The sequence below is a fragment of the Anas platyrhynchos genome, chromosome 21 (assembly GCF_047663525.1).
Source record: "Anas platyrhynchos isolate ZD024472 breed Pekin duck chromosome 21, IASCAAS_PekinDuck_T2T, whole genome shotgun sequence".
Classification (NCBI taxonomy): domain Eukaryota; kingdom Metazoa; phylum Chordata; class Aves; order Anseriformes; family Anatidae; genus Anas; species Anas platyrhynchos.
This window is the reverse complement of record NC_092607.1, coordinates 14,930,301-14,956,907: the sequence shown is the minus strand read 5'-3', so window position 1 is coordinate 14,956,907 and position 26,607 is coordinate 14,930,301. Positions and strand designations below refer to the sequence as shown.

General features: G+C 45.5%; 1 protein-coding gene and 1 long non-coding RNA gene across 2 annotated transcripts in view; one reads left to right on the top strand and one right to left on the bottom strand.

The window, feature by feature from the left end:
- Positions 1–6,913: 6,913 nt before the first annotated feature.
- Positions 6,914–9,575, bottom strand: LOC106018930 (uncharacterized). Its single transcript, XR_001193358.5, has 2 exons — positions 9,306–9,575; positions 6,914–9,173 (listed from the first exon to the last, which is right to left on the bottom strand). It is a non-coding gene; the product is annotated as an uncharacterized lncRNA (long non-coding RNA).
- Positions 9,576–10,129: 554 nt separating this feature from the next.
- The window catches only part of TAF4 (TATA-box binding protein associated factor 4), a 37,605-nt gene continuing 21,127 nt past the window's right edge, over positions 10,130–26,607 (top strand). Inside the window, exons 1-2 of the mRNA XM_027473184.3 lie at positions 10,130–10,496; positions 12,476–13,567. Coding sequence (XP_027328985.1) covers positions 10,181–10,496; positions 12,476–13,567 — 1,408 coding nt within the window. The 5' untranslated portion in view covers positions 10,130–10,180. The remainder of the gene's footprint in view (positions 10,497–12,475; positions 13,568–26,607) is intronic.

The following is a 26,607-nucleotide window of genomic DNA, read 5'->3' as shown; positions in this document are numbered from 1 at the left end:
CGTAATGCTGTTCTGTCCTTTCTCCCCCTTTGTTCCTCTCTTTTTCTCAGTTTTGAGTCTGTACCTCAGACATTTCAATTTTGACATCTTTCATTCCACCCCCATACATCAAATTTAAAGTCAGTTTAACTTCTGGATTTAAACGAAATATTTTATAAAATGCCATAGTTTTAGGCTTGTGTGGGATTGTCTCTCCTAATTAGTACGTTGACTGCATAATTAGTGGGACCAGCAAAAATCTGCATTATTCCACTGCATTTCTCAGCAGTCCATATGTGTTGCGCAGTCAAGACAAAAGCTATTTCCCCAATAAGGGTGCTGTGGTAGAGAGCTTAAACCTCTCATCCAGACCCACAAAGTTTGTGAGGATCAAAGCAAGACCATAACTTGGGCATTTCTCTCTCTACAAACCCTAACCAAAACCCCTAACCCTGGCCACAGTGCGCTGTATCTAGCCACAAAGGTTCAACTCTGGTCCTATGCTTGAAACGTCCCCAGCGTCTATTTCAACAATCTAACTGTAAAAAATATAAATATAAGAGGAGGAAGTGTTTGCGTGAGTTAGGCTGCACAGACACAGCCTTTATAGCATAGAGTTTCAGTATCTAAGGATAAGTTTTAGCTATAGAGATACAAAAGGAGCATTTGGAATTACCTACTAGATTTAACAGGTTCTTAATACTTTTAACCAGCTTTATTATAAATACATTCTCATTAAAATAGCATGTATTTCTTTTCTTGTTCCATGTATGCACTTTCATACTGTAGTCAGTTTATTCTTTTCCCTGCTAAATCAATCATTTTCTGCGGGGAAAGACAGTTCTTTGCTATACAGCAAAATGACACTTTCATTTCTATTTGTGAAAGGCAACGGTAAAATGACAAAAAAAAAAAAAAGAAAAAAAAACTGCTGGAGGATTTATTCTTTTTGTGTAATGCTCCCAGGCTGCCTCTATACTTTCACGTTTTTTTAGAGGAGCTTGATATCTTCACATACGCTTATGGGGTAAGTCAGCAGTGCCTCTCTCACCTGCCCAGTCCTTGCTGCTTCTACCTCACAAATGCACAGGGCCTCCTTGTAGAAGTTATGTTTCATTACCTGACCCTATAGAAGTTAGAAGTCAATGCGATGCTTTTGATGCGGCAGAGTAAGGAGGGAACGTTTACTTATTTTAATAAAACTGAAATATCTCTGACACGTATAGCACCTTTTATTAGAATGAACACAAACTGCTATTCCAGACTTTTTTCGCACTCACCTCACTACCCTACAGTGCCTACTTTACAAGCTGTGAAACTGAGGCTAAAAAAACACCTGCGGCACTAGACATAAGACCAAGAACATAACCCCAGATCCTGTCCACTCCTGTGATTCATCTCATCATCGAAGCATGCGGAGGGGGAGAGCTAGAGATGTGCAAACCCCTTTTATATTGAGGTGCACATTTTCTGAATCAAAGATGGCAAGGTGAAGTTATCCTGGGTTACCGGGTGGTGATTTATTCATGGGTTTGGGAGCTGGAGATAATTTTACGAGATCCTTTCATGAAGCTGGGGAAAAGGATAACATAGGCGATACAAAAAAAAAAAAAAAAAAAGGTTGATGAAGCTGAAGTTTGCAAATTGTTCACAAAAACTGAAGGATGAAGTCTCACAAGCCAGACCTAGATTCTAAAAAAGGTGTTTAGGCATCTATCTTCCATTCAGATGAGTAAGAAGATTCAGACCTAAGTTTAGAAATAATTAGGACATAAAGAGAGATAGCTGTCTATCTGGGACACTGGGGAGCACTGAACATAGCCTAAAATATGAAGTTCCATTAGGAAAAAGCTCTGACTGTTTGTTTTGCTGCATTGGCTGTTTTTTTTTTCTTGGGTAGCGGTGTGCTGAAGTGAACTGCAAGCCTCTGTATATCCTCAACATTGGGCTGAGAAAACAGAGAGGAAAGAGCTCCTTTATTTGATGTTTTAGTTCAGGGACCTCTTTAGCATCAACTGTCTACAGTGGATTCTGTTCTGGAGGCACAGAAATGAATCTCCCTCTCCGTGCGTGCTTTGCAAACAACTGGTAGACTCAGCTTCTCTCTCTGCAGCTAGGTAATGTATCGCTTTACCTAGCCTCGGCTGGATGCTGTTCTTTCCCTGCGTAACATCTGCTGCAGTTTTCATAGCTCAAATTGTTCTTTGACTGGTTTTAAAAGGCATGTTGCAGAAACGTCTTTGAGGACGTGAGTTATTATTTGTTGTTTCATCTGCTAGAGTGTTCTTCCTTTATGTTTGTTATTTGACTCCTTAAAGGAAGACTAACAGGCTTTCGAGTTTAAAGTTTATAGGTTTTAATTGATGTTTTTAGTTAAAGATCCCAAGACTGGTAAGGCTAAATCATAGCAATAGGATTTTAGAGCAGCTTCAGAAAGTAATTTATTTTTGTATGACAATAAACTGGCATTTAATCTCCTTCGTCTTTTAGAAGCTAAACTATAAATCAGACTTCACTTAAGACGGCAGCGGCACTCCGGTTGGTCAGTTCTCCTCACTGCGGTATTTGTGTGCACATTTTCCACATACACCTGGAACTTTTGACCTTTGCTGTTCCAAAGCTTTTGCATTATTTGTATTTCGTACCTCATTTCTCTATCACTTGAGGCATGGCAGGGGGTTTATTAGTACAATTTTAAACCGCATTTTTGTTCTGTAAAGTGATCACACCAGCACTTGTTCCAGTGTGCAACTTGACATAGCTTTTAGGGTCACAAGGAAGTTAAGTTTGATGAGTTCTTGCTGGGGACGAGGGTGTAGCAGAGACAGCTTCAGGCTGCCAAGTCCTACAATTCTACACAGACGGCTTCATGTCAAGGAATAGCAATGAATGAGTGAACTTACTGGCCCACTAAACTGTACAGAGCAGCAAAACTAGCTCCCTCTTCTGCTCTGCTGAAAATAATTAAGAGAAACAAGGTTTGCAGTTTTGGAAAAACAACTTCATTTTCTTCCAGAAGAACGTACAAATTGTTGCTTCCCAAAGTAATCATTTTCTTTAACCAAGGTGTGGTGTTTCTTGCTTGGCATTTTGTCCAGTTGTTAATAATTGGTTAGCTCACACAGATGGATGGGTTTGCTGTCCTAGCTAGAAACCTAAGTAACAATGACTCACTATATATAACTCTGCAGTAATGAAAGAGTATTGCAAGTAACCCCATGCAGAAAAAAAAATGACAATAAAGAATAACTCGACATAAAAAACTTGGCCCTCCATCTGGGGTGTCATTTCCTTTGGGTTGGCAGTTTTCCCCATCTCGTATTTTGAGAGAAAATATCTGTCTGACTTGTTTCAAAAGTTGTACTAGTTCCTTCTCTCAACTGTGGGAACTCATCCCATATTTAATTGAGTTATTGGATTTGTTTGGAGCTTCAAAAATGAGCAAAAGCTCATTAGAGGAATAGGGGCCAGTCCTTGAACTCTGACAGTGAGGATATATTTTAGGTAGTGTAAGAAGGTAACCTATAGGCTGGAGTAATATCCCTAACTATTTTAGGACTGCTGGAGAATTCAGAAGAAAACACTATATAATAGCCTTTCGTGCTGTGCTTTCATAAAGCTTGAGGCAGCTCAGAACAGAAGATACAGCATGATTTATTTTAATCAGTTAATACAGAGAGTTCACTAGAAAGTAAGAATAAAAAAACCTTGGCAAAATCTTGCTTACATACTTTTTGCATTCCAAATCCACAAAATGTTTAGATACAATCTCATTTCATCATAACCAAAACAAACCTCCTTTACTACATTTCTTGCACTTTTTTTTTTTTTCTTTACGTGATGATGTTTCCATACCTCTTCTGTCTCCACTGGCTTTCCAGTTCAGTGTCTTTCGTGTCTGTTTTCTTTATACTGTCACTAAAATTAGTTGGGTTGCTCTGAGGAATCCTATCGTCTCATACTGCTTGGTAACAGCATTTGGCAGACTACGGACTAGAGATGGAGTAAGGAAAACGACTTAGCCATTTCTGTCATCCGAAGACGACTTTCAGAAAAGCTTGTACATGTGATTATTTTTCCAATTAAAATCTACAAGAATCTGGATCTCAACCTATGCACTGTATGTACACTGAAAATTTTACCACCTCTTTGGCCTGCTGTTTCCATTTGATGTTTTTTCTTGTTGAGCTCCAATGTGCATATTCAGGCACACGGCCCTCCTTTGAAAGAACTCTATTTAAAAGAGAGGTACTGGGGGGCTATTGAATGATTTAGATAAGGGCAGAGGGACGAAGAATGCTTCTAGCTCTGTTCCTGTAACTTATGGTCTCTAGGCATTGTGATAAAACAAATGCCTATCAAATTCCATGGGACAAATGTTTTCATCTACAGCAACTGCTGTTTCACAACTGGCGTGACATTAACTGTACCTGTTCTTGGCACTGACCAGAAGCAAACAATGTGAAGATTTATCTTCAGTTATTCCATTTATGATCCATTTTATTACTTATTTTTGAAGATGAGTGAATGGAGGGCAGCATGTGAAGCAAGGGGATAAATCTGCTTGCCATAACCGGCCAATTGTTAAACAAGGGTCTGGTACAAACTCTTTTTGAGAGGGCAAAAAGGCAATAACCTAAGAATGCCATATCATTGTATTGACTGGGAAAAGCTGAAGCAGCTTTCAGTTCTCTAGGGAGCTCTGTTTTAAGAGTGCAAATTTCATAGAGCCTGCTGTATGTCGTATGTAAAAGTGGCAGGAAAACGTTGCATCCCAAGAGAATTCATGGAGACCAGGGAATAAAGAAAACCTTAGAGAAGACAGGTTTTTGTTTTTGTTTTTCTGCAGGGTTCTAGTGATGATCCAACCTAGAAAGGTGAGGCTGTGGCCTTTGGAAATGCAAGCCAGTTTGTCCAGTTGCTAGCACAGCAGAGGCTGGGGAGGTAAGGAAGAAGTTATACCTTTACCTGCCGTTTTTTTAAAGAGTGTTTGGGGGCCTGTTGAATTCAGCTTATTTTCTTAGAATAGTTTTGTTCTCAAAGTTATGTAAGTCAAAAGCGACTGGCCCTTGTGAGGGAAATCTGAATTCCAGGAGCTCTTTGCTCTCCCAGTCACTTTAGGATGAGGGTTGGTTCCTGGCATGGGAACTATTCTGGTTAACCACGACCCTTAGCAGGAGATAGGGCTGATGATAGTGCACGTGCTTTCCAGATGGGCTAGAGTAAGATGGGAGGTAGCACATAGGCCTGTTAACAGACAAAATACCTCTGGCAAAGCTACTGGCACTGGGAAGAACAGTAAACAGGACAGAAGCTGCCTTCTGACCTTATTGGGCTACCAAGCTGGTGTCTGGAGGCAACAACTGATTTACCTATTGGTTTTGCGATGCTGGGAGGTGGAAAATTGAAGCCTAATGGAGCTGTAAAGGAGGAAGAGGACCAGTGATCTGCGCTGCTCAAAAAGTAAATGGTGAGGACTGGGGAAAGTCAGAGAAGAACCAAAGCAGCTCTGAGCTAAGAGGGCTCAAAAGAGTCCAGAACTGAAAGATCCATTGCATTATTATACCAAGGACCTCTGAGGATAATTGTTGACAAATATCCCTGGCAGGGTAACAGTTTGCTCACAAAGAATACCGATTGAAACTGAAACTGCCAAGACCACCTCACACTAAAAACAAGTATTTCAGACATATTCTAACAGGTCCAGACCGTAAAATGTACAAATTGGATTTGCAGTAATGAGACAAATCACTAGGCACAATTTCTTGACATATTCTGTCAGAATATTGCATGGAAGGAGGGATTGAAGTTTCCAAAACTTACTTTAATTTACTTAGAGAGGAAAGCATTTTCATTTTGCCCAGTCAGTTCTAATCATTTGCTAAATTCAAAATAGAAAATTATTGAAACTAGCTGTCATGACCAAGAAGGACCATTCATCCTTTAACAATAGTTTTTCTTCCCTGAATCATGTCGATTTGCACAAGTTTTTTTTTTTTTTTTTTTTTTTTTTATATATATAACAGATAAAACATAAATCTTTATTGACGTGGCTGCTTCTTGTCTCTTCTATAAACATTATTCTGGACATTTGCTAGTAGTCTCCATTCAGATTTGCTTTAAAAGAATCTGCTTGCTGCTGAGTGCATAGTTGGAAACTTACATCTTGTACAAGTGCTCCTTTTTCTTAGTAAATTTCCTAATTCTCCCCTTGTAGATGAGTCTGGATTTTGATGCTTCCTATCTTGGCACGCAGTAGCGAGCATGACAAGTTAGATTAATAGCAGTTGGGAAGGAAAACCAGTATTCCACAACTCTTTTATACTAGAAAGCCTTGAAGGCCTTTAAACAATGATCCTTTATCCCACAGTATATTCTCTGGGCATCCTCTTTTGGGCACAGGATGTTGGGCTGCATGGACTTTGGTATAGCCATACTTAAGTAACTCCCACATGAATTGCATGTGCAGGGACACACTCCACAAACTGTCCTTTAAAAACTAGAAAAGATTCACAAGGCAGTTGCATGCTCGGCTTATTTTTTTTTTTTTTTTAATCTAGTTCATTAGTATTTCTCTAAGATATTGTTTTTATGTATTTCCCAATAACCAGGTACAGTTAAATATTTTTTTTTTAAAGGAGGAAATCCATGAAGTTGTCACATTTTTATTCAAGCATATGTCACTATAGATCTTACTAGCATCTTCTAAGGAAAAAAGTTTTTCTTCACCACTTCTGAAGTTACATCTACATAATAGTAGATGGAAACCCAAACAAATAGATGATTTTGGTATACCTTTTCCAATCCCTGACTATTAGGAACATTAGACTTAGAGATCCACCAAGTGACAGCTGAAATATATGCTGTGATTTTAAGACTACCAAGACTTCAACAGTACCTTGAGTTTCTAAGAAGGAGACAGCAAAGTACAAACTACAAGGAGGCACTAAAGTTATTTTATTTATCTGCATGTGCTTGGGTGTAGTAAGACTGCACTTGCCCCTCAATTCAAAGTAAAACGTTCAAAAGGGGACTACTTTTTGTACCGGTTACTGTCAAACTTTTCTATTCCAGATGCACATGAAGCCTTGCTGCTTTAGCTGAACGCTTGTAGGTGCAGACTGACGCTCCTTTGCAGAAGGATCAGCATGCAGACTCTCAAGTTGACAAACTGTTTCTGCATAGGTCTGCATCATCCTCAGCCAGAGCTCCCTTATTTTGTCTCTTTCTCTTGACACTGTGTACTTCTGCAATTGTCCATTAGCCTCCTGTGCTCCTCCAATTTGGAAATGCACACGCAGATGCAAGCACGGAAAGAAAGTGTTTCTGCAGTAGAACTTCAGTTTTGTAACAAGCCCAGAGCACCATGAAACCAGGGTGTGGACATCAATGGGACAAAGTATTCTCCTCCAGACACGCTAGGTGAAACACAGTTGCTTTCATAAAACAAACACTCTGAAGTAAAGCAACCATTTATTTTGAAATTAGGTCTTAATTCCATGAAAACTGTACAAAAATGTCAGAATGATGAACATTAAGTGTCCCTCTGTGTTACCTGCTACCAACAAATTATTCTCCATTGGCTCCAACCACTTCTTGAAATGTTCTGATTCAGGTTTGAGGTAATTACAGAAATCAGATTTGAGGAACATTAGAGAAACTTTTAGAGTAAGAAGGGGGCAGTACAATACAGAGGAGCTGGAATCCTGGGCCTGAAGAATCCCATCTAAAAAGTTACTTCCAATAGCAAATGAAAGGCAGAGTGCAAGAAGATAAATTATCCAGTAATAAATCTTACACACTTACAACACACAAGTCATAATGCATTTCAGTTGCTCTTGTAATTTGGTAAAGTTGTTTACCTAATATGGTAAATGTGCCATATGGTCTACTAACGAGAGTGCTAGAACAAAGACTGATGATTTCTAGGTTTTTATTTCTAGTTCTGTAATACAACTGTAAGCTGCATTCCAGCTGCCCTAAAATACGAGCAGTAGAAGAACATAGGCTGCTCTAACCCTTCGTGTTGACTACTGCTGCCATGGGATAATTTAATCCATCTCTCATGTCGCTCACTCTGTTCCTCCATCACTCGTACCAGCCCAGCTTTGGGCTATACACCCATTTAGGTGCTGCAAAAGAAGGATGTGCAGCTACTCTGCACCTTCAGGCTGCTTCAGCTTAAGCCTAGCTCTCCCCCATAAATCATTTGAGCAGCTGATGTAGATTAATTCTTCCACTGTTTGGGGAATGCAAAGAGACTTCTATTCTAGATAGTTCTTTGGTATGTTGCTTATAGAATTTCATCACAGCTAAAACTGGCAGTGTGCTTGACTGTGGCAGCAACAAACTGGTAGACGTGACTCTGCCTGAAGTAGCATTCCTGCCTTGCAAGAAGTGGGCAACTACTTAGCAGCATTACAATTTGGCAAAAAAAACAGATAAAATTGAAGGTAAAAGCTGTGGAGAGGGAAGGGGTATCTTCTTTTTCTCCCTGAGTTTTGAGTGATGATTGAGAAAAAGTATGAAGACAAAAAAAAAACTACTAAGTATAAAATATGTGAGAACAAGGATAAAGGATTATAAAACCCTAATTTAAAGCTTCTCAGAGGAGCTATGCAGTCCCTTCTAGTGACATCTTGTAAAGGGCTCAGAGCTGTAGGAAATGCTCAGCATCGTAATTTTAATTCAGCAGCCGCTTTGTGCAGGTGAGAGGGAGATGTGAGAAACCACAACAGTTATTGAAATAGTTTATGGTAAGGGCTAAAACTTGATTTAAAGATACTTACTCACCTTATTAAGGAATAGCTATCAGTTTTTACTGTTTCTTGAGTGACCTTTTAGCAAACATCTCCTGTAGACATATTTATGTGTTTGGGAGCAGGGTAGGATATGGAACTACTTCAGGACTGTTCCCATCGCTTACTGGGCCAACTGGTGAGCAGGGCAATTTGTTCCATGTCACAGCACTAGGAGTTAAGTGATCACCACAAACTGTCACTCAGAAAGCACTGGCACCCATCTTTGGGCCACCCTAAGCAGAGAATCCTCTCATCCCTGACCTATTTACAGCAATCCAGTCTCAGGGAGCTCAGAGCACTTACTCTTACCAGTCTCCACCGCTGCAGCCCTGCTGTCACAGCCAGCAGGCCGGTGAAGTCTGGGCAGGGCATTAGCAGGTGCCGAGTCGATCCCTGCAACACAATTCCAGCCTTTAATGCCATCCATTCCCAGCACACAAGAGCAGAGCTGATTTTATAACCCTGGCCCCTGATAACACTGGCACACGAGGCCCTGCTTCAGGCTCGCTACCTCCCAGAACTTACCCGTGCTCTCTCTTCCCGCTCATTTCGCTCCAACGCCTCAGCCGCCTTTGGAAAGCAGCACCTGGCTGGAGAGAGCGTTAGCGAGAAGCCAGGTCCTATTTTTTTCCACCCCGACCCTATTTATTGACTTCCTTGATGGCGCTTGCACAACGGGGTCAAAGTGCGGCCCCCCCTCACCCCCCCACACCCCATGGGCGCGGAGCTGTCCCCGCAGCAAGGCCCCAGAAGGGAAAACCCGGGGGGGGGGAGCCGGGCCCATCACCCCCCCTCCCACACACACCTCAGCGTGCTGCCCCCCAACCCGGAGCCGCCTGTCTGCCTGTCCATCCGCCCGTCTGTCCATCCCTTCTTCCCCCCCCCCTCCCGTCACACGCCTCCAGCACAGGTGCGGGGCGCCCTTCGGAGCCGGGAGCGGCGGGGGGAGCCGCAGCCATTTTGCGCCGGGGCAGACAAAGAGCCGCGGCCTCCCCTCTTCTTTTTCTTCCTCTTCTCCCCCCACCTCCCCTCCCGCCCCCTCCCACAGCGGCCCCCTCCTCATCCTCCCCCCTCCCTCCTTATCACCCCCTTCCCTCCCCCATCCCCTCCGCCACCAGCGCCGCCGCCGCCCGCCTCCCAACTGAGCCTCCGCAGCCATTTGCCCCGCCTTTTATAGGCGGCCGCCGGCCAATCAGCGGCGGGCGGAATCCCTCTCCGGCCGCTGAGGTGAGGCCGTGCCCGCGCGCATGCGCCGTGGCGGAGCGCGGAGGGGAGGGGAGGGGGGGAGAGGCCTGAGCGTGTGTGTGTGTGTGCGCGGGGGGGGGAGGGGGGAGGAGTGGAAGGGGGAGGGAGGGGGGGGGGGAGGAGGGAGCCGCTCACAGGAACCCTCCAAAAAAAAGATGGCGGCGGGCTCGGATCTGCTGGATGAGGTTTTCCTGAACACGGAGGTGGACGAGAAGGTGGTGAGCGACCTGGTGGGCTCCCTGGAGTCCCAGCTGGCGGCCTCCGGCCACCACCACCAACACCACAAGGCGCAGGAGCCCCTGCGGGCCGCTGGGGGGCTGCTGGGGAACCATGTTGTGAGCAGCGGCAGCCCCAGCCCCAGCCCCAGCCCCGCCGGAGCAGGAGCAGGAGCGGGAGGAGGCACCGCGAACGCCCAGCCCGAGAGCGGCGGCGGCAAGATGGGGCTGAGCGCCCCGGAGCTGGCCAAAGCAGGTACCGCCGGGGCAAGGGCTGGGCTTGGGCTGGGCTTGGGCTGGGCTGGGGGGCGCCGGGGCCCTCCCCTCCCCCGCTCTCCCCCCCTTTTGCCTTCCTCCCTCTCCTCCTCCTCCTCCTCGCCCTGCCGGGAGGTTGAGGGGGGAGGTGGGGATGGAGGCAGTGGGGGGAAAAGCCCTCACCCCCCTCAGGGTGTCCCTGTGTCCCCTCAGGGCTGTGTGTGCCCCCTCAGGGTGTCCGTGCACCCCCCCGGGGCGCCCCTTCCCCTTTATTCTCCCTCCTCGCCTCAGGATGTCTCCCCCCTCGGCTTTAGGGCCCCCCACACACACCCCATACTCCCCTATGAAGGGGTTTGGGGTGACCCCGGCGCTGAGGGAGGCTCTGGCCACCCCCCTGCACCTCGTGGGGCGCCCCCCGTGCCCTGCCCGGGGTTAGGGGCTGCTGGGGGGGGTGTTGGGGGGATTTCCCCCCTTCTTCCCCTTAGGGCCGGCTGGGGCAGCGCTCCCTCCCTTCCCCCGGCCCTGTTCCCTGGAGCGCAGGGGGTGTTGTGGTGTTATTAATCATGACACCTATTTCCTGCGCGGGAGGAAGCCAGGGGGGGATCTACGAGGGGAGGAAGTCCCTCAAAACGCGTTCTCCCCCCCAAAAAAAAAATATCTACCAACCTGGGTATTCCACCCCACACCCCCCCCTTTCTCCCTCCCTCCTTGCGGGGGCTTCAGGGGGCAGCCGCCACCTCCCGTTCCTCCTCTGCCCTCAAGGGGGGGTTGTCACAACGCCGGGTCCCCGGCAAGGGGGAATTGAGGCCATGGCACCCCACCTGGTGCACTGCCCCCCTCCCCGTCCCCCCCACCCCGCTACCTGTCTGTGTGCTCCCTCCTCACCTCCTGCGGATCCCAGGGGGTGGGATCGATGCTAGGGGCTGAGGGCTCGCTCCATGGGAATGGAGGGAAGAGGTTTTTCCAGGGAATAATAATAATAATAATAAAAAAAAATGTCTCCCCAGAATCTCTCTGCAATTCCTCCCCTCCCCCCCATTATTTTTTTTTTTTTTGCTTCTTTTCTTGTTGCTGAAGTGTAAGAAGATGTTACAGACCTTCCGTCATGATTAATGAAGCTCTTCTAGGAGGATCTCCTCGACCCTCGTAACGTGCATCTCGATGTTTGCCTGTCACTGTTCTTTTCCCCTTTCTGTCTCCGTAGGGCCAGGACCCAGGCTGTCTGTGATTGTACTTGTGGTAACGCCAGGCCTCATCAGGGGGGCGTGAGGATTATTCAGGACAAGAAGCTACATCATCTTGTCCCTTCTTAAACTCAGCTTTGCTTTTCATTTGTTTATTTCGTGGCTATCTCTGGCTGTGGGAACTTCAGATCCAGCAGAACAAATCCTGTAATAAGGGGGAGGGGGCTTCTTGCAGCCTGCGCCAGGCCTCACAGGACTTCTTACCTTGGCAGGCTGATGGTTTTGTTTCCCTTCAGTTTTTCATATTTTGCTCGTGTTGAGCCTCCTGCTCTGACTGACTGTGTAGGAGATGAAAGGATTAGGGGATAACATGTGCTGGGCATAAGGAATATGTCTTATTAACGTGTCGTCTATTGCCATTTGCCCCTCTTGCAGTTGCAGTCCTGTTGATAAATGTGGTATCAGGCTCTAGAATGGGGAAGAGGGCTGAGATGATCTTCCTTCTTCCTTCCCTCAGATCATATCAAATCTTTTTTTCCCAATTTTCTCTTACTGTAGCGATGAGGGTTGAGGGTGTTATGGCTTGTATTGAAGCTACCAATCTTTGGTGGGAAATTGGGGGTTTGAGGATAATGTCTTTAAATCCATCTTCAGTTTATTCTCTATCTCGTTCTCTGGGTTGCGTGCAAGTAGCCTCGGAGATGGAAAAGACTTGGTGATGAGGGAGAACGTTCTGCCTTTGCTGGAGTTCTCCTCCTGCTCGTTCTCTCTGTTTAACCTTGTTGTTGTTTTGCAGGAGCAGGAGCGGTGCAAGGGGGTGTTATTAATCATAACACCAGGTCCCAGACTTCAGCTCTGGATGGAGCCACCACGACGAGCACCAGCACCACCACTGCAGCAGCAGGAGGATCTGAAGTCACTGCTGCTCCAGGGACCCTCAGTCAGGGCAAATCGGTGGTTATCAGCACCATGGCGACTGCCATGTCCACCAGGAATGGCAAGATCGGGACCACGACAGTGCAAACTCTGAATGGGAGTAACGTGGTGATGAACTCTCACCACGCGGGAAGTGCTGCTTTCTCTGGGACTCCTGTGACTGCCAACCCCGCTTCTGCACCTGCTGTTGCCCCTCTTGTTAACAACGGACCTGGATCTGTGGGAAAAGGAAATACTGTTAATGCCGTTTTGCCCTCAGCTTCCAACACTGTCATCCAGACTTCTTTCCTTAACACTGCTGTGTCCTCCGCATCTTCCTCCTCGCCCACAGTTATCTCCTCGCAGCCGCCACCGAGCGTTGGAAGCGGGGCCCCTACGGTGACACTCGTGAGGCCACCGATCCACACAGCAGGACCCACAGTGGCCGCAGCTGGGGCGGCCACTCAGAATGGGAGCAATACTGTGATCAATTCAACCATCAGCGTGGGGAGTTTTCCTGCTGTTGCTACAGCCACTGTGGGATCTGGAGTTTCCCTCCAGACGTCGTCGCTTGTGAACAGCCAGCCTGGTACCACTGTACCGGCAGCTCCCGCCACGCAGGTCATCAAAGCTGAGTCTCCTAAAACGATAGTCCAGGCAGTGTCCCAACAGCAGACGCTGGCTACTGCTGGCCAGCCCAGTACTACAGGGGGTAACATGATTATTGGGCAAACTATGCAAGCTGGGCTCTCCAATGTTGCTCCCAATCCTGGTGGGATACCTCCTGCAGCACCTGGCACCCCGACGGGAATGGCTAAAGGCACTGCCAACACCGTGGCACAAACTCTGCCAAGGACTCCAACAGCAACTACGAGTGGAATCAGAGCAACTTTGACTCCTACAGTTTTAGCACCTCGTTTGCCTCAGCCACCTCAGAATCCAACTAACATTCAGAATTTTCAGTTACCACCAGGTAAGCAGAAGCTCAAGGGCTTTTATTTCGGGAACGTACTTGCAGGGAGGAAGATGTCCAAATAAGATTTCTTGCTGTTTAATTGTGAATTGTGGAAAAGGCATCGCATTTAACAATGAGCATTGTCTGGTGTTGAGCAGTAGTGTAGTAGCATTCTACTACTAAGGGTATGATTTCAGGTGGACAGAAAGTCTTGTGAGAAGGAATAATTCAGAAATAATTCTATCTGGTGTCTTCGTTACAGCATTGCCTGTAGATGAAGCTGCAAACTGCCAAAGTGTGACAATGAAAAATTATCAAATGAGACGTTGCTGTTTCATTTTCACAGAAGGCGTTTTAGGGTGGTTTTGTTGGTAGTTTGTATAACCTCTGCGTGCTGCTCTGTTCCCTCCCTGTCCCTGCGTGCCCCCAGTACCATAGAGCACTCCTGAATAGAGGAGCGGCAGATAGAACACAAGAAAACCACCTTCTTTTCCTTTAAACACCTTCAAAGTCTGCCTTAAAAACTCCCAGATTTGAAGCTTACGATCGTCTTTTTAGTCACTGGAGTTCTGATACAAAAGGCAGTCTTCCTATGTCCTTACCTCACCCTGTTGTGTCTAGGGTTGCAGCTTTTGTAGTAGTAGCTAGTATCGTGCTCAGTGCAGAGCATCTCTGGGCACGCAATCGAGTCCTGACCTCAGTGGGCGAGTAAAAGGCAGGATGAGAAACATTTCTCTTTTGAGAACTGTTCTGTCCCTTCCGGAATACCCCAGATTTGGAGGTGGAAGGTTATCTATTTACTAGTATTTTGAACCTGGCTTGTACTTGTATCAATGCTTCCTTTTGAACTGAAAGTAGGAGTGCAAGCCTACACATAATTCCCTGTGTTTTTAATAGTGTGTGATAACAGGTAGATTCTTACTGTTTGCAGGGCAGTGTACAAAGAGCAACTAATTAAATTTTACTACCAGTACCTAATGGAATCAGTTGTATTTGTATATTATCTATTTCATTAGTCTTAGTAAAAGCGTGTCTGTTGAGACACCTAACAAACGTGAAAGCAGTGCACCTGCTGTACAAGGTAGAGCAGCAACCACACCGTGTGACTGCACACGAGCTTTTTGTCAAACATGCTATTTATGGTGTGTGATGCCATGTAGTTCGATGAAGTCTATCGAGCATTCAGTACCTCTGAGTTGTAACTGGCATAAATATTCCACGTTTTTTTGTGGAGAGAGCTATTCTCTGTATGAGTAATTTGATTGAGACGTGCTAATTTAAAAAGCATCACTGCAACTCAGACCTTGAATTCCTAGTGCTTAATTTGAAGCCTGTAGGTTAATAGTCTGGAAAAGCCTTATTTATTTATTTATTGCCACAGTGTATCAAAAGATTTTTCAGGTTTGCAATCTATTGCCATGTATACATCCATTTTCACTAATACTGCATTATAAATCTGATTATGGGACAAATGCTACTGTGGAGCCCAATGGGACCTCTTTTCCAGGTAGCTGATGTTTTCATACCACCATTGCATACTGAAATGTGTTACACATTGAAGCAGCCCTGCCAGTCCTTAAGCATAATTGGACCAGAAATTGCTCCTTTGGAGGTCTTGATAGATCAAAGTAAAGCAATATAGTTTCTAAACACTTGGGGTTTTTTATTAAGCACTTTTCTTGTCTGTCCTACACTTTTAAGAATATTTATAACTTCAAAAGACTAGCACGACTCCTAATATAAGCATATATTCATGACTGAATAGAAATAGGAACTTAGATTTTTGCATGATAAGACAGACTTAATATTGGAAAGGATTTTTTTTTTTTAGTGGAATGTTTTATGTTTAATTCTTTTGGTTTACATTTTTATACTTTGCCAAAGAAACCAACTTTGCAAATGTTCTGCATGAAGCAAAGAACAACTTGAGAACTGATGAGGTCTTAACATCTTGCAGGTGCAAGGGCTAAGCACTTCTGAAAAACCTAACCGTATGCAACTGCTTTAATCTTTAGCAGAGTTCATCTACATTCATAGTGAAAGCAGAATAGATGAGTATGGTTTCAAAATCTTATTTCAAGTTACATTGTGATAGGCCAGAGTTTTAAAGGCAGCTTGGCAGTGTGAAGCTGCAACTGCAGTGCTTGTACGCTGGGCAGCCACTGTGTGCACCGCATTTGCATCCACAAGTTTGTGCCTAAAAGTTAGTGGTGTGTCTGTACAAGAGTTGGTGAGACTTAGTGCATGAAAGAGCTGGAGATTAAAGACTGAACATGTCACTTTTTACACTGCTATTTACAAATACCTGCAAAATCCTTGTGGAAGGTGTGACCAATAAGCACCCGGTGTTTTAGAGTTATTTTCATACCCTGATACACTGTTTCTCGCCCTCCAAAGTACAGTTACAGTTTCTCATTTATGAAAAGCAGAATGTAAAATGTCAGTAAGTGTTATTAGCTTGCGCTTTGGCTAGGGGTTTCTAATGTTCTCTTAAAAAGAGCATGTGGAACATAAGTTTGATCAGCACGCTCTAAAATACGTCAATTAGAATAATGTTTTGTATCGCATCAGGGTGGTTGTATAACAAACAAATCATGTAGCAAATTTATTAATAACAAGTTGGAGGTGTTTGAATTGCTAATAGGATGAAGTTGTTGTGAAATTGCGGGATTTTGGTATATGGTTTCCCAAAGAAACTGGACTGTTCAGAGCATCTGTGCGTTTATAACAGTTTCCCACTGATGTCTATCAGGAAGAGAACTACTGCTCAGTCTTTTCTTCAGTAGCTTCATGGTCCAGCTGGACAGATCCGGGTAGTGAAGGTCCAAAAGTAACCTTATTTATAACTTTATAGCAAAGACATGGAAATGTTGACAGGTAACTTGCTAGGGAACAGGGAGGGGGTAAGGCAAGCATGCTTCTCTTTATGCATGCGACTTTGAAGACGCAGCATCTTTGAAATTGTGACTGAAAATAAATTAGATCCAGTTCTTTGTTTTGGAGTACTTCAAGCAATAATACGAAATGTGTTGTGTATAATCACCTGGTAAGAGGTAGGAAAATTTGTGAGTTTGTTAAAAACATTGTCAGTGTTTTGCTGTTACACTTTTCTGCTGGATCTTCTGAGTAACTGAGACTTTGCTGTAAGATTAATCTTTTGCAATGTAGGGGTTCATAAAGTGATTAGAGACCATCACCGGCATGTAGTAGAATCATCTTGTAAGGTGACTGACTTGTGTGCTTTAAAATCCCTTTTCAAAATACTATCTCCTCCTGCAATGCTGTAATACAATTTCAAAACCAAAGTCCAGGAGCTTATGCTCACTTTAGCAGTATTGTGAGCTTGAGGGTTCAAAGATTTGGTTTCTGTTCTTGGTGGAGGTGCTTTCTGTTGCTACTCTCCTGCTTCATTTTTATGTCCAAGCATCTCCTGACAACCTTTAAGGTGCCTGCTTAGAGAAAGGAGCAGCTTGGAGAGATTGCTGCAGGTACGCAGTAAGAACAATATGCAGCTGGTAGCTCTCTTGGATGGTTTTCTAGCTCAGGTGAAAATGAAATCTAGAAACCTTCACTTCCCTCTGCCCCCTTTTTTCTTTCTTTTACCTTCTGAGTGAATATTAGTACACACAAAAAATTGCCAGCTTGATCCTAAAGTTTTTTTTTCTTTTTCCTGATTAAGCAAGATTGCGACATTCCATTCTGTTTGAAGATAGGACAGGTTGTTTTTATAGTTTATGTAATTTTTTTTTAACTTCTGAGCTCCTGATCAACGTTCTCATTAGCAGTAACGCAATTGTGCAGCTATAGCAGAGCAGCTATACAGGCTTGTTTTGCTTTGTACCTAATGATAAAACTTCTTCATTGCTTCTACAAGACTTGGTTGAACCTGCCAGGAGCTGCTGCTAGGGGTGAGAGTAGGCTTCTCCACCTTTTCCTTTGTGGGGGCCTTTCCTGTTCTCTGTGTGTGGTGACTTCGGGATGGGTCATTTCTCAGCCCTGGGAACCATGGGGCAGTTTGAAAAGTTGAGTGTTCCAGAATTCCTAGCAGTGCTGGTGCAGCTGCCCCGGCCGTTGGTTTCAGCTTCCTGCTGGTGCTTCTGAGGAGCAAGGGGAGCTGTCCGAAAATCGGGGCCCTGCATCAGCATGCCTTGGAGGATGGCATACCACTGGGGATGCCTCGAAGGTTTGCTTTACAGCCAGAGAGGCTGGATACTGAATTTGGTTTGAAACGGGAGGTTAACTTTCGTAGAAACCACCGTTTCTTAGCTCGTGTCAGTTGTTCAGTGAGGATTGTAATGCCTCAGGCCTCGGTTATTCTGCGTTAGGATGGGAAAAGTACCTAAGCACGTGCCTAATTTAAAATGTGTTCAGGTCCTGTCAGCTTGAGCAGTGATATTTTTTGGAGCTGGCATCACTGAAAAATAGTTTTTACAGGACTAGTTTGGTTTTCTTCAGTAGGGAGTTGGGGTGCTAGGCTGTCAGGCAAAAGAGTGGGTAGGGATAGGAGAAGGGCGCCAGGCTGAGGAGAATCAGACCACCTTGTCATTGTAAAACACTTGGTAAACACTTTGTAAAACGCTTTTTCAGTCCGAGGGTGGCATTTTTCAGGTTACTTTGTACTTGAAGTGTACCCCAGAAGTGCCTAAAATAATTAGACAATAGGAATATAAACACATAAGGGATCTACAGCCTTCCATGCTCTAAGAAATACAGAAAGGAACAGAAGAAAAATACGAAGTAGTGGAATGTTGTTCTTTCTATTTCTTACTATCAAGCGAGTTCAAACATATCGTGATTATAGCTTCCCTGCATCACGCACGTGCTGCCAATATTTTGCCTATTAGTTGTGTTGGCATGGCTGTGTTTTGCTCCAAACATCTCGAACATAAAGTGATAACGGGAATTTCATGCAGCACGCGTAGTCTGCTTTACTTTCAAGGCATTTTACAAAACTCGATCCTTGCAACATGCCCGTGTGGTTGGTAAATAAAGTAGTATGAACTCTGCTTTAAAGCTGGGGGAAAGAGCGAGTCAGAGGAGTTCTGACTTGCCCAAGGCCATGAGGGAATCGATAGTGAGCCAAGATTAGAGCTTTGGGAGTCCTGTACTTGGCGCGTGAAGTGGTAGCTCGCTCTCTGAAGGGTAACCGTGGATCTCGTCTGAGTGTGGGGTGGATTTCATGTTCAAATCATGCATCAGCAAAAGGAACATTCTGCTTTATTTGAAATCTGTTACATCAGATCTGCCATATGTCACCAGGCTGAAAGTTCTCGCTGCGACTTCTCTAATTAAGGAATCCTGCGTGCTTAGCTTTGTACCCCAAGGAACCTGAAAATGAGAGGGGTGCCTGGTAGGATTTCTGTTGTTGTTACAGCGAATGTCACAAGGCAAACAAATGCTTTGTTTGTACACATCTGATAAAGGTGTCTCTTTAAATGTTGAGATTTAATGGGAAATATAATTGTGATTCGACTGAGCTGAGCTATGAAAGACATTAACTTTGCTTACTGCTCACTTCTGTTATGGAAAACGCTGCTGCTCCCTGCAAGAAGAGCACGCATGGATTTGTTTTATATACCTGTCCACACTTCAGGTCACCGTCTGTCTATGGCTTGGATATCACTAGTTTTGTGATGTTGATAGGTGAGTAAAAGTGAGCACGTTGTGTTTTTGGGGCATTTTGCACTCTGCTGTTGTGGGAAGCTGTATGGTGTTTGCACGCTCAGTGAGCGAAACGAGTTTCCCATCTCTGGAAATGTCTGTGGGTTACGCTGAAGTGCAACTTCTTGGTTAGAGGACCACCAATTTGGTGCTGCCTGGGACTCGAGTCACTCATGCAGGAGGGCACTGCAGCAACGTTAGCAGCTGAGAATGAAAACGTACCAGCGTTGGACACTGATGTGATAAGACACAAATCAGTAGGTAATGCAAACGCTCTTCAAACGAAACCTTTTGGTTTATGAAAATCCTTACTGTTGTTTGTCTGCTCTGTCTCGGGAAACGATATGTAAATATAATCCTAAGAAGTCCGTGAAGGAGTTCAGGAGCACAGATAAAATACTGGTAGTAGCCCAAGTGGGTTTTAAGAGAAGAGATGGGCTGGTGGAGAGCCTGCTCTCTGCTCTCACCAAAACTGATGAATAATGTGAGTCTCTTTGGTATGAAGCAGGCATAGAAACCACGTACAGGCAGGGCACGTTAAACACTTCTGGGCTGCTACTTGCAGTTCTTGTCAGAAATATTTGAGACGAACATTTTAACCTGAAAATAACTCATCTTGTCAACTCTCGTCAGGGTTGTTTGGTGTGTTGAAACTTTTTATGAATGTTTACGACTCCATTTATCTGTCTGCATCCGCTCCCTGAGTTTGCTGTCACTGCTTGATGTTAACAAGAAGGCTTCTGCCAGTTGGAAGGCACTAAGTGTTGCCGAGCTAACTTTTTGGTAGGTGTGCTACCCCTTGGGAGAAAAGATTTGAAGAAACAGCTGGATGAAAACATGTAACTTTGAAAAATGTGTTTCCCACAACTGAAGGCAGTGAGAGGAAGGAATTTTCAGTGGTACCTTGCAAGCGGCCGCTTGGTTTGTATCACAAACTGAGAAGCTGAAGGAAGACTGAGCTCAGAGAGCTTACCAGGAGCTTTCTGAGTGCATGGCCACCGTTGGGATGTTCCTGCCCGTGAGTTGTATCACCCGTGAGCATCACAGCCTTCCCTCCTGTACGTTGGGACTGAAGCCTCGGCACACCTCTGACAGGTTGCACACGGTTGTTTTAACAAGACGGTGGCCGTGCAGATACTCAGGAGCTGTGTTTGTGTTGTTACGAGTTGTTAATGCCCTGACTTGAATTTGGTTTTAAACTAATTAAGTTCTTGACGAAACGCAAGAGGCTGTAGTTTATTTATACTGATACAGGCTTCCTAAAAGCTGTATAACCTTTTTTTGTCTGGACACAGGCTTTGCTGCATCGTCCCTCCTGCACATTTTCTCCTGGCAGCAGAAGGGAAAGGGTTCATACAGCAAGCGGCTTTTCCTGAGACACAGTTGTGTCCGCACTGCACGTGGTTACCCTGAAATATTGGGGCAGAATGGTCCCGTTTCCACCTGAAACGTTGAGAGAAGTACAAAACCTGTGTACAGATGAGGCTGTAATTAAACAGCTGTAAAGATCGTGTGATCACTCATATTTCAAATGAAATGAGACCTTTTTAATCGAGACCACAGACACATGAATAGGTTAGCCTAGAAAAACTGCTGCCTCAGGAGCAAATTATGATTATTTTTTCCCCTTCCAGGACAGTTTTACCTCAGCTTAATTTCAGTTTTTCACCCCAGTTCTATTCTGTAGTAATTTCCTTCCAGAAATGCTGGTCTTTTTCTGGAGGCACTGGAGTCTCGAGGAACCGAGAGCCAAGTTTTTACCACAAAGCCTCCTGCCTTGGAGTAATTTTCTTCATATGTCTTTAGTGGAATATTTAAGGTAAAATAAGTCTCCTTGAGGCCTTAGTTGTGCCTTTAACCAAGTGCTTTTTTAATATAGATTTTTTTGGTGAGGACAAATCATTGATTATCATTGCTATGTAACGGTATAGGTTATCAATATATAATCAAGAAAGAAGTGATAACTATAGGGAGCTGAGAGCAGGCTCAGCACTGCCTTGGCAGAGCTGTTCTTAAGGCCCTGTACAAACACAGACATAATCTGTTGTCCTGGAGCTCTCATCAGGTTAGAAATAACATGTTCAAAATACGACTTTCTGCACTTGTATTACCAGTGATGAGAAAGTTAGGCTTGGATTATAAGGGGCTGACTCTCAGCAGAGTGCAGAAGTAGGCTGTAAATCCTTGTACCCAGGGACAGTCCTTTTACTCAATATTTGTATGGGGTTTAGCACAAGGTTTGACTGTTGCCACGCTCTTTGTGCTATTTAGAAAAGTATATTGAGAAAAATCGAGTAACTTGTTAGTGTACACCTCTATAAATATATGTATGTTATTTATAAGTTGATGAATCAGAACCATACGTTACGGGCACCACTTATCTTTAATTTTGATGCTTTTTTCCTTAAAATGCATTCCTAAACGATTCTTTTTTCCCGGTAATGCATTGCAGCCGGTACCTGGACAACTGGCCACACAACACTTGCATGAGTGAGCGGCGGTGTTTCACGTGGCAGTACAACTGCTGTAAGGTCTTGTCTCGAATCTGCCTGCCTGTAAAAGCGGTCCAGCTTATTCTACCTGCTCTGAGAACCTCACACTGCCTGAGTTATGCTGGTAAAAGCCACCCCAGGCCTTCTGCACAGAGCAAAGCACATGCTGGGTGCTGTGCAGCCAGCCAGCGCGGATCCACCTGCAAAATGCGCTGGAGATAGCAGCGAATAAACAAAAGCTCAGTGCTGAGCTGCGGTGCCGTGCCCCCCGTCCTTCTTACACGGCTCGGGGGGCAGCGGGGCTGGGGCAAGCTGTCTTCGCGCCTCTCACACTTTATGAATCAAGCAGCTTGGTGAGGGAGGGTCAGGTGTAGCCCGGCGCTCAGCGGTACGAGCATCAGGTGCGTTGCAGCTGAGTGGCAGCGCGGCGAGTGGGACCAGTCACGCCTGTGAGTCAGAAGCGCAGCTCCCAGGAATTGCAGCACCCGTGGCGAGAGGCAGAGGAGGTGACCCAAGAATGTTTGCTGAGGGATCGGTGAAGGAGGTGGAAGGGATCTCGAGTCCGAAGGCTCGGAGCGGCCGAACTCTGCGCGAGTTTGTAGGGACGCGTGAGCTCTTGACAAGCAGCCATGTGTCATGTTTGCTTTGCGGTGGTGTTAAAGAGTGGACCAGGAAAAGAGGCAAGCGGTCACGCCACGAACTTGGAGCTCCTATTTCCTAGCATTCTTCCTTTTTTTTTTTTTTTTATTTTTGCAGCGTATAGTTGGGTTTTCTTCCCTCCCTCCCCTCCGTGGGGGAGGGGGAGAGCAGGCACTAATTATTTATAAGTGTTAGTCATACCCAGTCATTAAGCTTAGTCATTACTCAGGACTGTGCTTTTGACGGTTAGTAAAATCAAAACTAGGCTTCGTTTCGCTTAAAGCGTTGCGAGCGTGAGCTTACAGGTGTGAAAATACTTTTATTTTTGTGTTCGTACCCCGGCCGAAACAGCAGCACTGTTTAATAAACGTTGCTATCAGCCAGGTGATGTGCAACATCACGTCCATGGTGAACATTTGTATTTGAACTCGCAGGCATTGTGTTTGGTGTGTTCTCAAGGCAGAACACCTCCTGTATCGGCAGCAGGAGTCGTAAAATCACAGGCTGCTTCTGCAGAGGAGGGTTGGAAGTGAAAGCTTGCACTGGGGCTGCCCTTGTCCAGGGAATCATCCAGCGTGGGGTCCCTGTGGCTCCATGTGAAAAGGCAGCACCCGCAAAGCTTCGTTTCCCTGCCAAAACTGCCAAGGTGTACCCAGAGCACTCAGCTCTTTTAGGGTGTCACTTTTAGAAGGAGGGCGATGAGCATTCACTGCAGTGTTCCTCGCTAGGTGTTTGTGTGCAGGCTGTGGTGAGCTCAAAGCAGCGTGCCCATTTCCATTCCATCGCATGCTTGAACAGCTCCCGTGTGCTGGTACACCTTGGTGTAGGCAATCTGTTGGCCAGAAAGGAAGGCTGGCTGGGTTGTAAAATCCCCGATTCAGAATGACATCAAAAGAATTAGCAACCCTCTGTTTGGTGTCTTCCTTTCTCAAAGGCAAATCTGATTCTGGCATCACCGTGGTAGTGTTTGCTGTGAGTACATTGAAATTAGCAGCGGAGCTCAGTCTGCATCGCTTCGAGATCAATAATTAAAGTAATTGGTTTAGGACCTGGTAGTGTTTTTCTTTCTTAGCTCTTTCTGCACCAGACGAAAGGCAGATTTGTGTGCTGGTTGGGCTGCAGTTCGACAGAGCTCGCTGCTGTTCTGCCCCGATCTGCCTGACCAGGAAGGAAAGCTAGCACGCTTTCAAGGAATAAGGCTTTCCAGAACAGTCAAAAGAGTTTCAGTTCACATCACGGTGTTGAAGCATCTGTCAAATACTTCTTTATAAAGAAAGAGGTGTTTGTCAGAGCACTTGCACACCTTTCCAGCTGAGCAGGTAACATTTCTCTGTATGGGGTCACTGCTGAACACTGTGGCTTTTTGGCATTCCAGCCTGACATTATTCCTTTCAGCATGTTCTTGAAAGACTTGGGAATCAATACTGACAAGTTGTTCACTTTGCTACTTGGAGAATATGGTGAAGTTTGGTAGTTTGAAACTAACTTCTTGCATAGTAGGAGTAAATAAAAGCTTTTCCTATGCAATGGAGTCCCTTTTGTCTCCTAACACTTTATTAGGAGTTATAAAATTATTATTATAAAGAAAGTTATTATAAAATAATCTTTTATTAGAAGTTTTTCATGATGCAGACTTGTGTACTTCATCTTAAAAAAAAAAAATTAAATTTCTTCTGCTCTAGTCAGGATTCATGGTGATTTTTGAGGTCTGTTTCAGCTTTTTTAGTAATAATCATAGGTCAGCTATTCAAGAAATAGAGTTTCAGTGATGGTCTGTGTTGTGTGTGCACATGGGATGCGAGGGGAGAGCAGTGACAGGGAAAAGGACTGGAGTGCTGTAGGAAACCAGAGCGGTACCTAAATTTTGAGGCTTTGCAGCGAGGTGAAATCTGTGTTTATTCCGCCTTAAGCCCAGCAGGTGCTGAGCACTTAACAGCCAGCCTTAAGGTGTGCGCAGCATCTTATGGCTGTGCGTTGGGTCCAGCTGCACAAATCCTGGCATTTGGTGCTGTAGGGTGCCCGTAGCTCTGGTGGACGTGGTCCAGGGGCTCGGTGTGCTGGACAGCTCTAGCACTGCCTGGCAGCCTCGTGCTTACAGGCCTGCTTCTGCTGGTTTGTGTTCCTACAGGCTGTGTGGCACAGCGAGCCGTGGGTTGGTTTTCAGCCAGCTTTTTGGGGTCTGAGACCTGCACTGCACCATTAAGCACTGCAGTAACGCTTATAGGGCCGAGAGACTCCTACAGGTGTCCCAAACCACCCAGGTTTGTTCGTGAAGCTTAAGAGCTTGCATTGCTGAACACCTCAGAGATTTGGGCAAGAAAATTCAGGTAATGGTTTTCCCAGGTTGGTTGTGCAGTGCCTGAGGTTCAGAGCACCTAAACTGTGCTCACTCCCCACCCCGTGCCCGTACCCACAGCGTGCCAGGAAATGCACGGCACGAAGAGGGGTCCGGGCTGCGGCTGAGAAACTGTCCCACTGTTAGGTCCTGGCTCCCCTTCTGCTGCGTGGCGTGGTCCCCTCTTGATGAACTGCTGTCACAGTCTGCATGTGACAGAAAAATGGATGGAAATTATTAATGCAATTAATGGAAGCTCGGCCGAAGTCCTGACCCGTTTTTACAGCCCCAGCAATATGTCATGTTGAATCCAAGCGACTTTCAGTTTCCCTTTGAATCTGTGGCTAGTACTTGGCACTCTCTGGTGGGGTTGTGCAATAATTCAGGGTGGAAGGGACCTTTGAAGATCACTTGAACTAAACCTCAGCTCCAAGCACGGTGAACTTCAAAGCCTGGTCAGGTTGCCTGGGGCCCATTCCAGCACCCTCACCTTGCAGTGCCCTGTGCTGCGCTTGTTCCACTTCGTCAGTATTTCTCCTGCTCCGGGGGGCCCCAAACTGAAGATATTCCACATGCGACCTTGCAAGTGCCAGTTAATGAGACTCACACTTCCCTGATGAAGCTGGCTCCATGTGTGCTAATACAGTCCAGTGTGTGGTTAGCTGCCTGCCCTGCAAGGACGTGCTGCTGGCTCCTTTCAGCTTGTGTCCACCAGGACCCCTGTGTTTCTTTTTTTTTTCCTGTAGAGCTTTGGTTTTCAGCCTGTGCTATAGCATGGGGTTCCTCTGTCCCAGGTTGGGGACTTGTTTGTCCATAGACTTGGTGAAATTCCTATTGTCTAAATCCTTTAACTTGTTGAATTCTCCCTTAAAGGCTGCCCTCCCTCGTAGCATATCAGCACCTCCCCCGGTTTGTTGCCCTGTGCAGACTCGATGAGTGTTTTCCATCCCATCACCCAAGTCACTGATAAAGCCGGTGAGAGGTTTTGGTGCCAGCATAAAGTCCTGGAGGCTGCCAGCAGTGGCAGTGCGTCTGACGATGGTGCACAGCTCTCAGCAGGTACAGAACAACGCATCCCTGGTACCATCCAGCCCACGGCTGCGTTGCCATTGAAAGTTCTGCGCTGTTCATCATGTTTGTAACCAATACTTCTCGTGAACTGCTGTGCAGATGGTCCTTCACGAGTGCTGTGTGCCTGATGGTTTATTACAGAAGCTCTTTGACACACATAAGCAATTCCAAACCTGTCTAAAGTTGTCCCGTGCGAGGGGAGGCTTCCTTGGCTTACTGAGATTGTCACGGGGCTGCCAGGAGCTTGCAGACCCGTAGCCTCACTAGCTGGCTTTGCTAGGTTCTTCCCTCTTTTACTGGCTTCTTATTCCTGCAGAGTGAGAACTTTATAGGCAGGCCAGTTATCATAAGAGGAGTTAGTGTTGGTGTCAGCACCAGGCTGTCCTTCCCTCCCTGTACGAGGGGCCACTGGCATAGATGTAATTGCTGCTGAATGCTCACCCTGTGGTTAATCCAGGCAGCGATCCTTTGCTCCAGCTGTCTCTCCACTTTTCTTCCACCTTTTTTATATTGGGAAAATCTTAAAAACTTCCTTTCGGAAAGTTTTTGTCGTTCCAGGGGTCTCTGTGCAGCTTGATCAAATCACCTAAAGAGCATTAACTCACCCCCGTGCTTCTTAGTGTGTCTGTGGTGTGTAGGGGATCAACTTGCAGACCCTTACGGACACTTGCTTTCCTGTTCATTGCAACAATCTCTTCTGACAACACAGAGAGGATACTGATACTATCATAAAGCTTTCTTCTGCTAATAGGGCACTGCCCGTGTACAATTACTGTCAGATTTTTATGCCAGCTCGGAGTTTGTAACATCTTGTCGCAGCTGAGTGTGTGCCTGAGAGCTGTGGGTGCTAACTGCTTTGG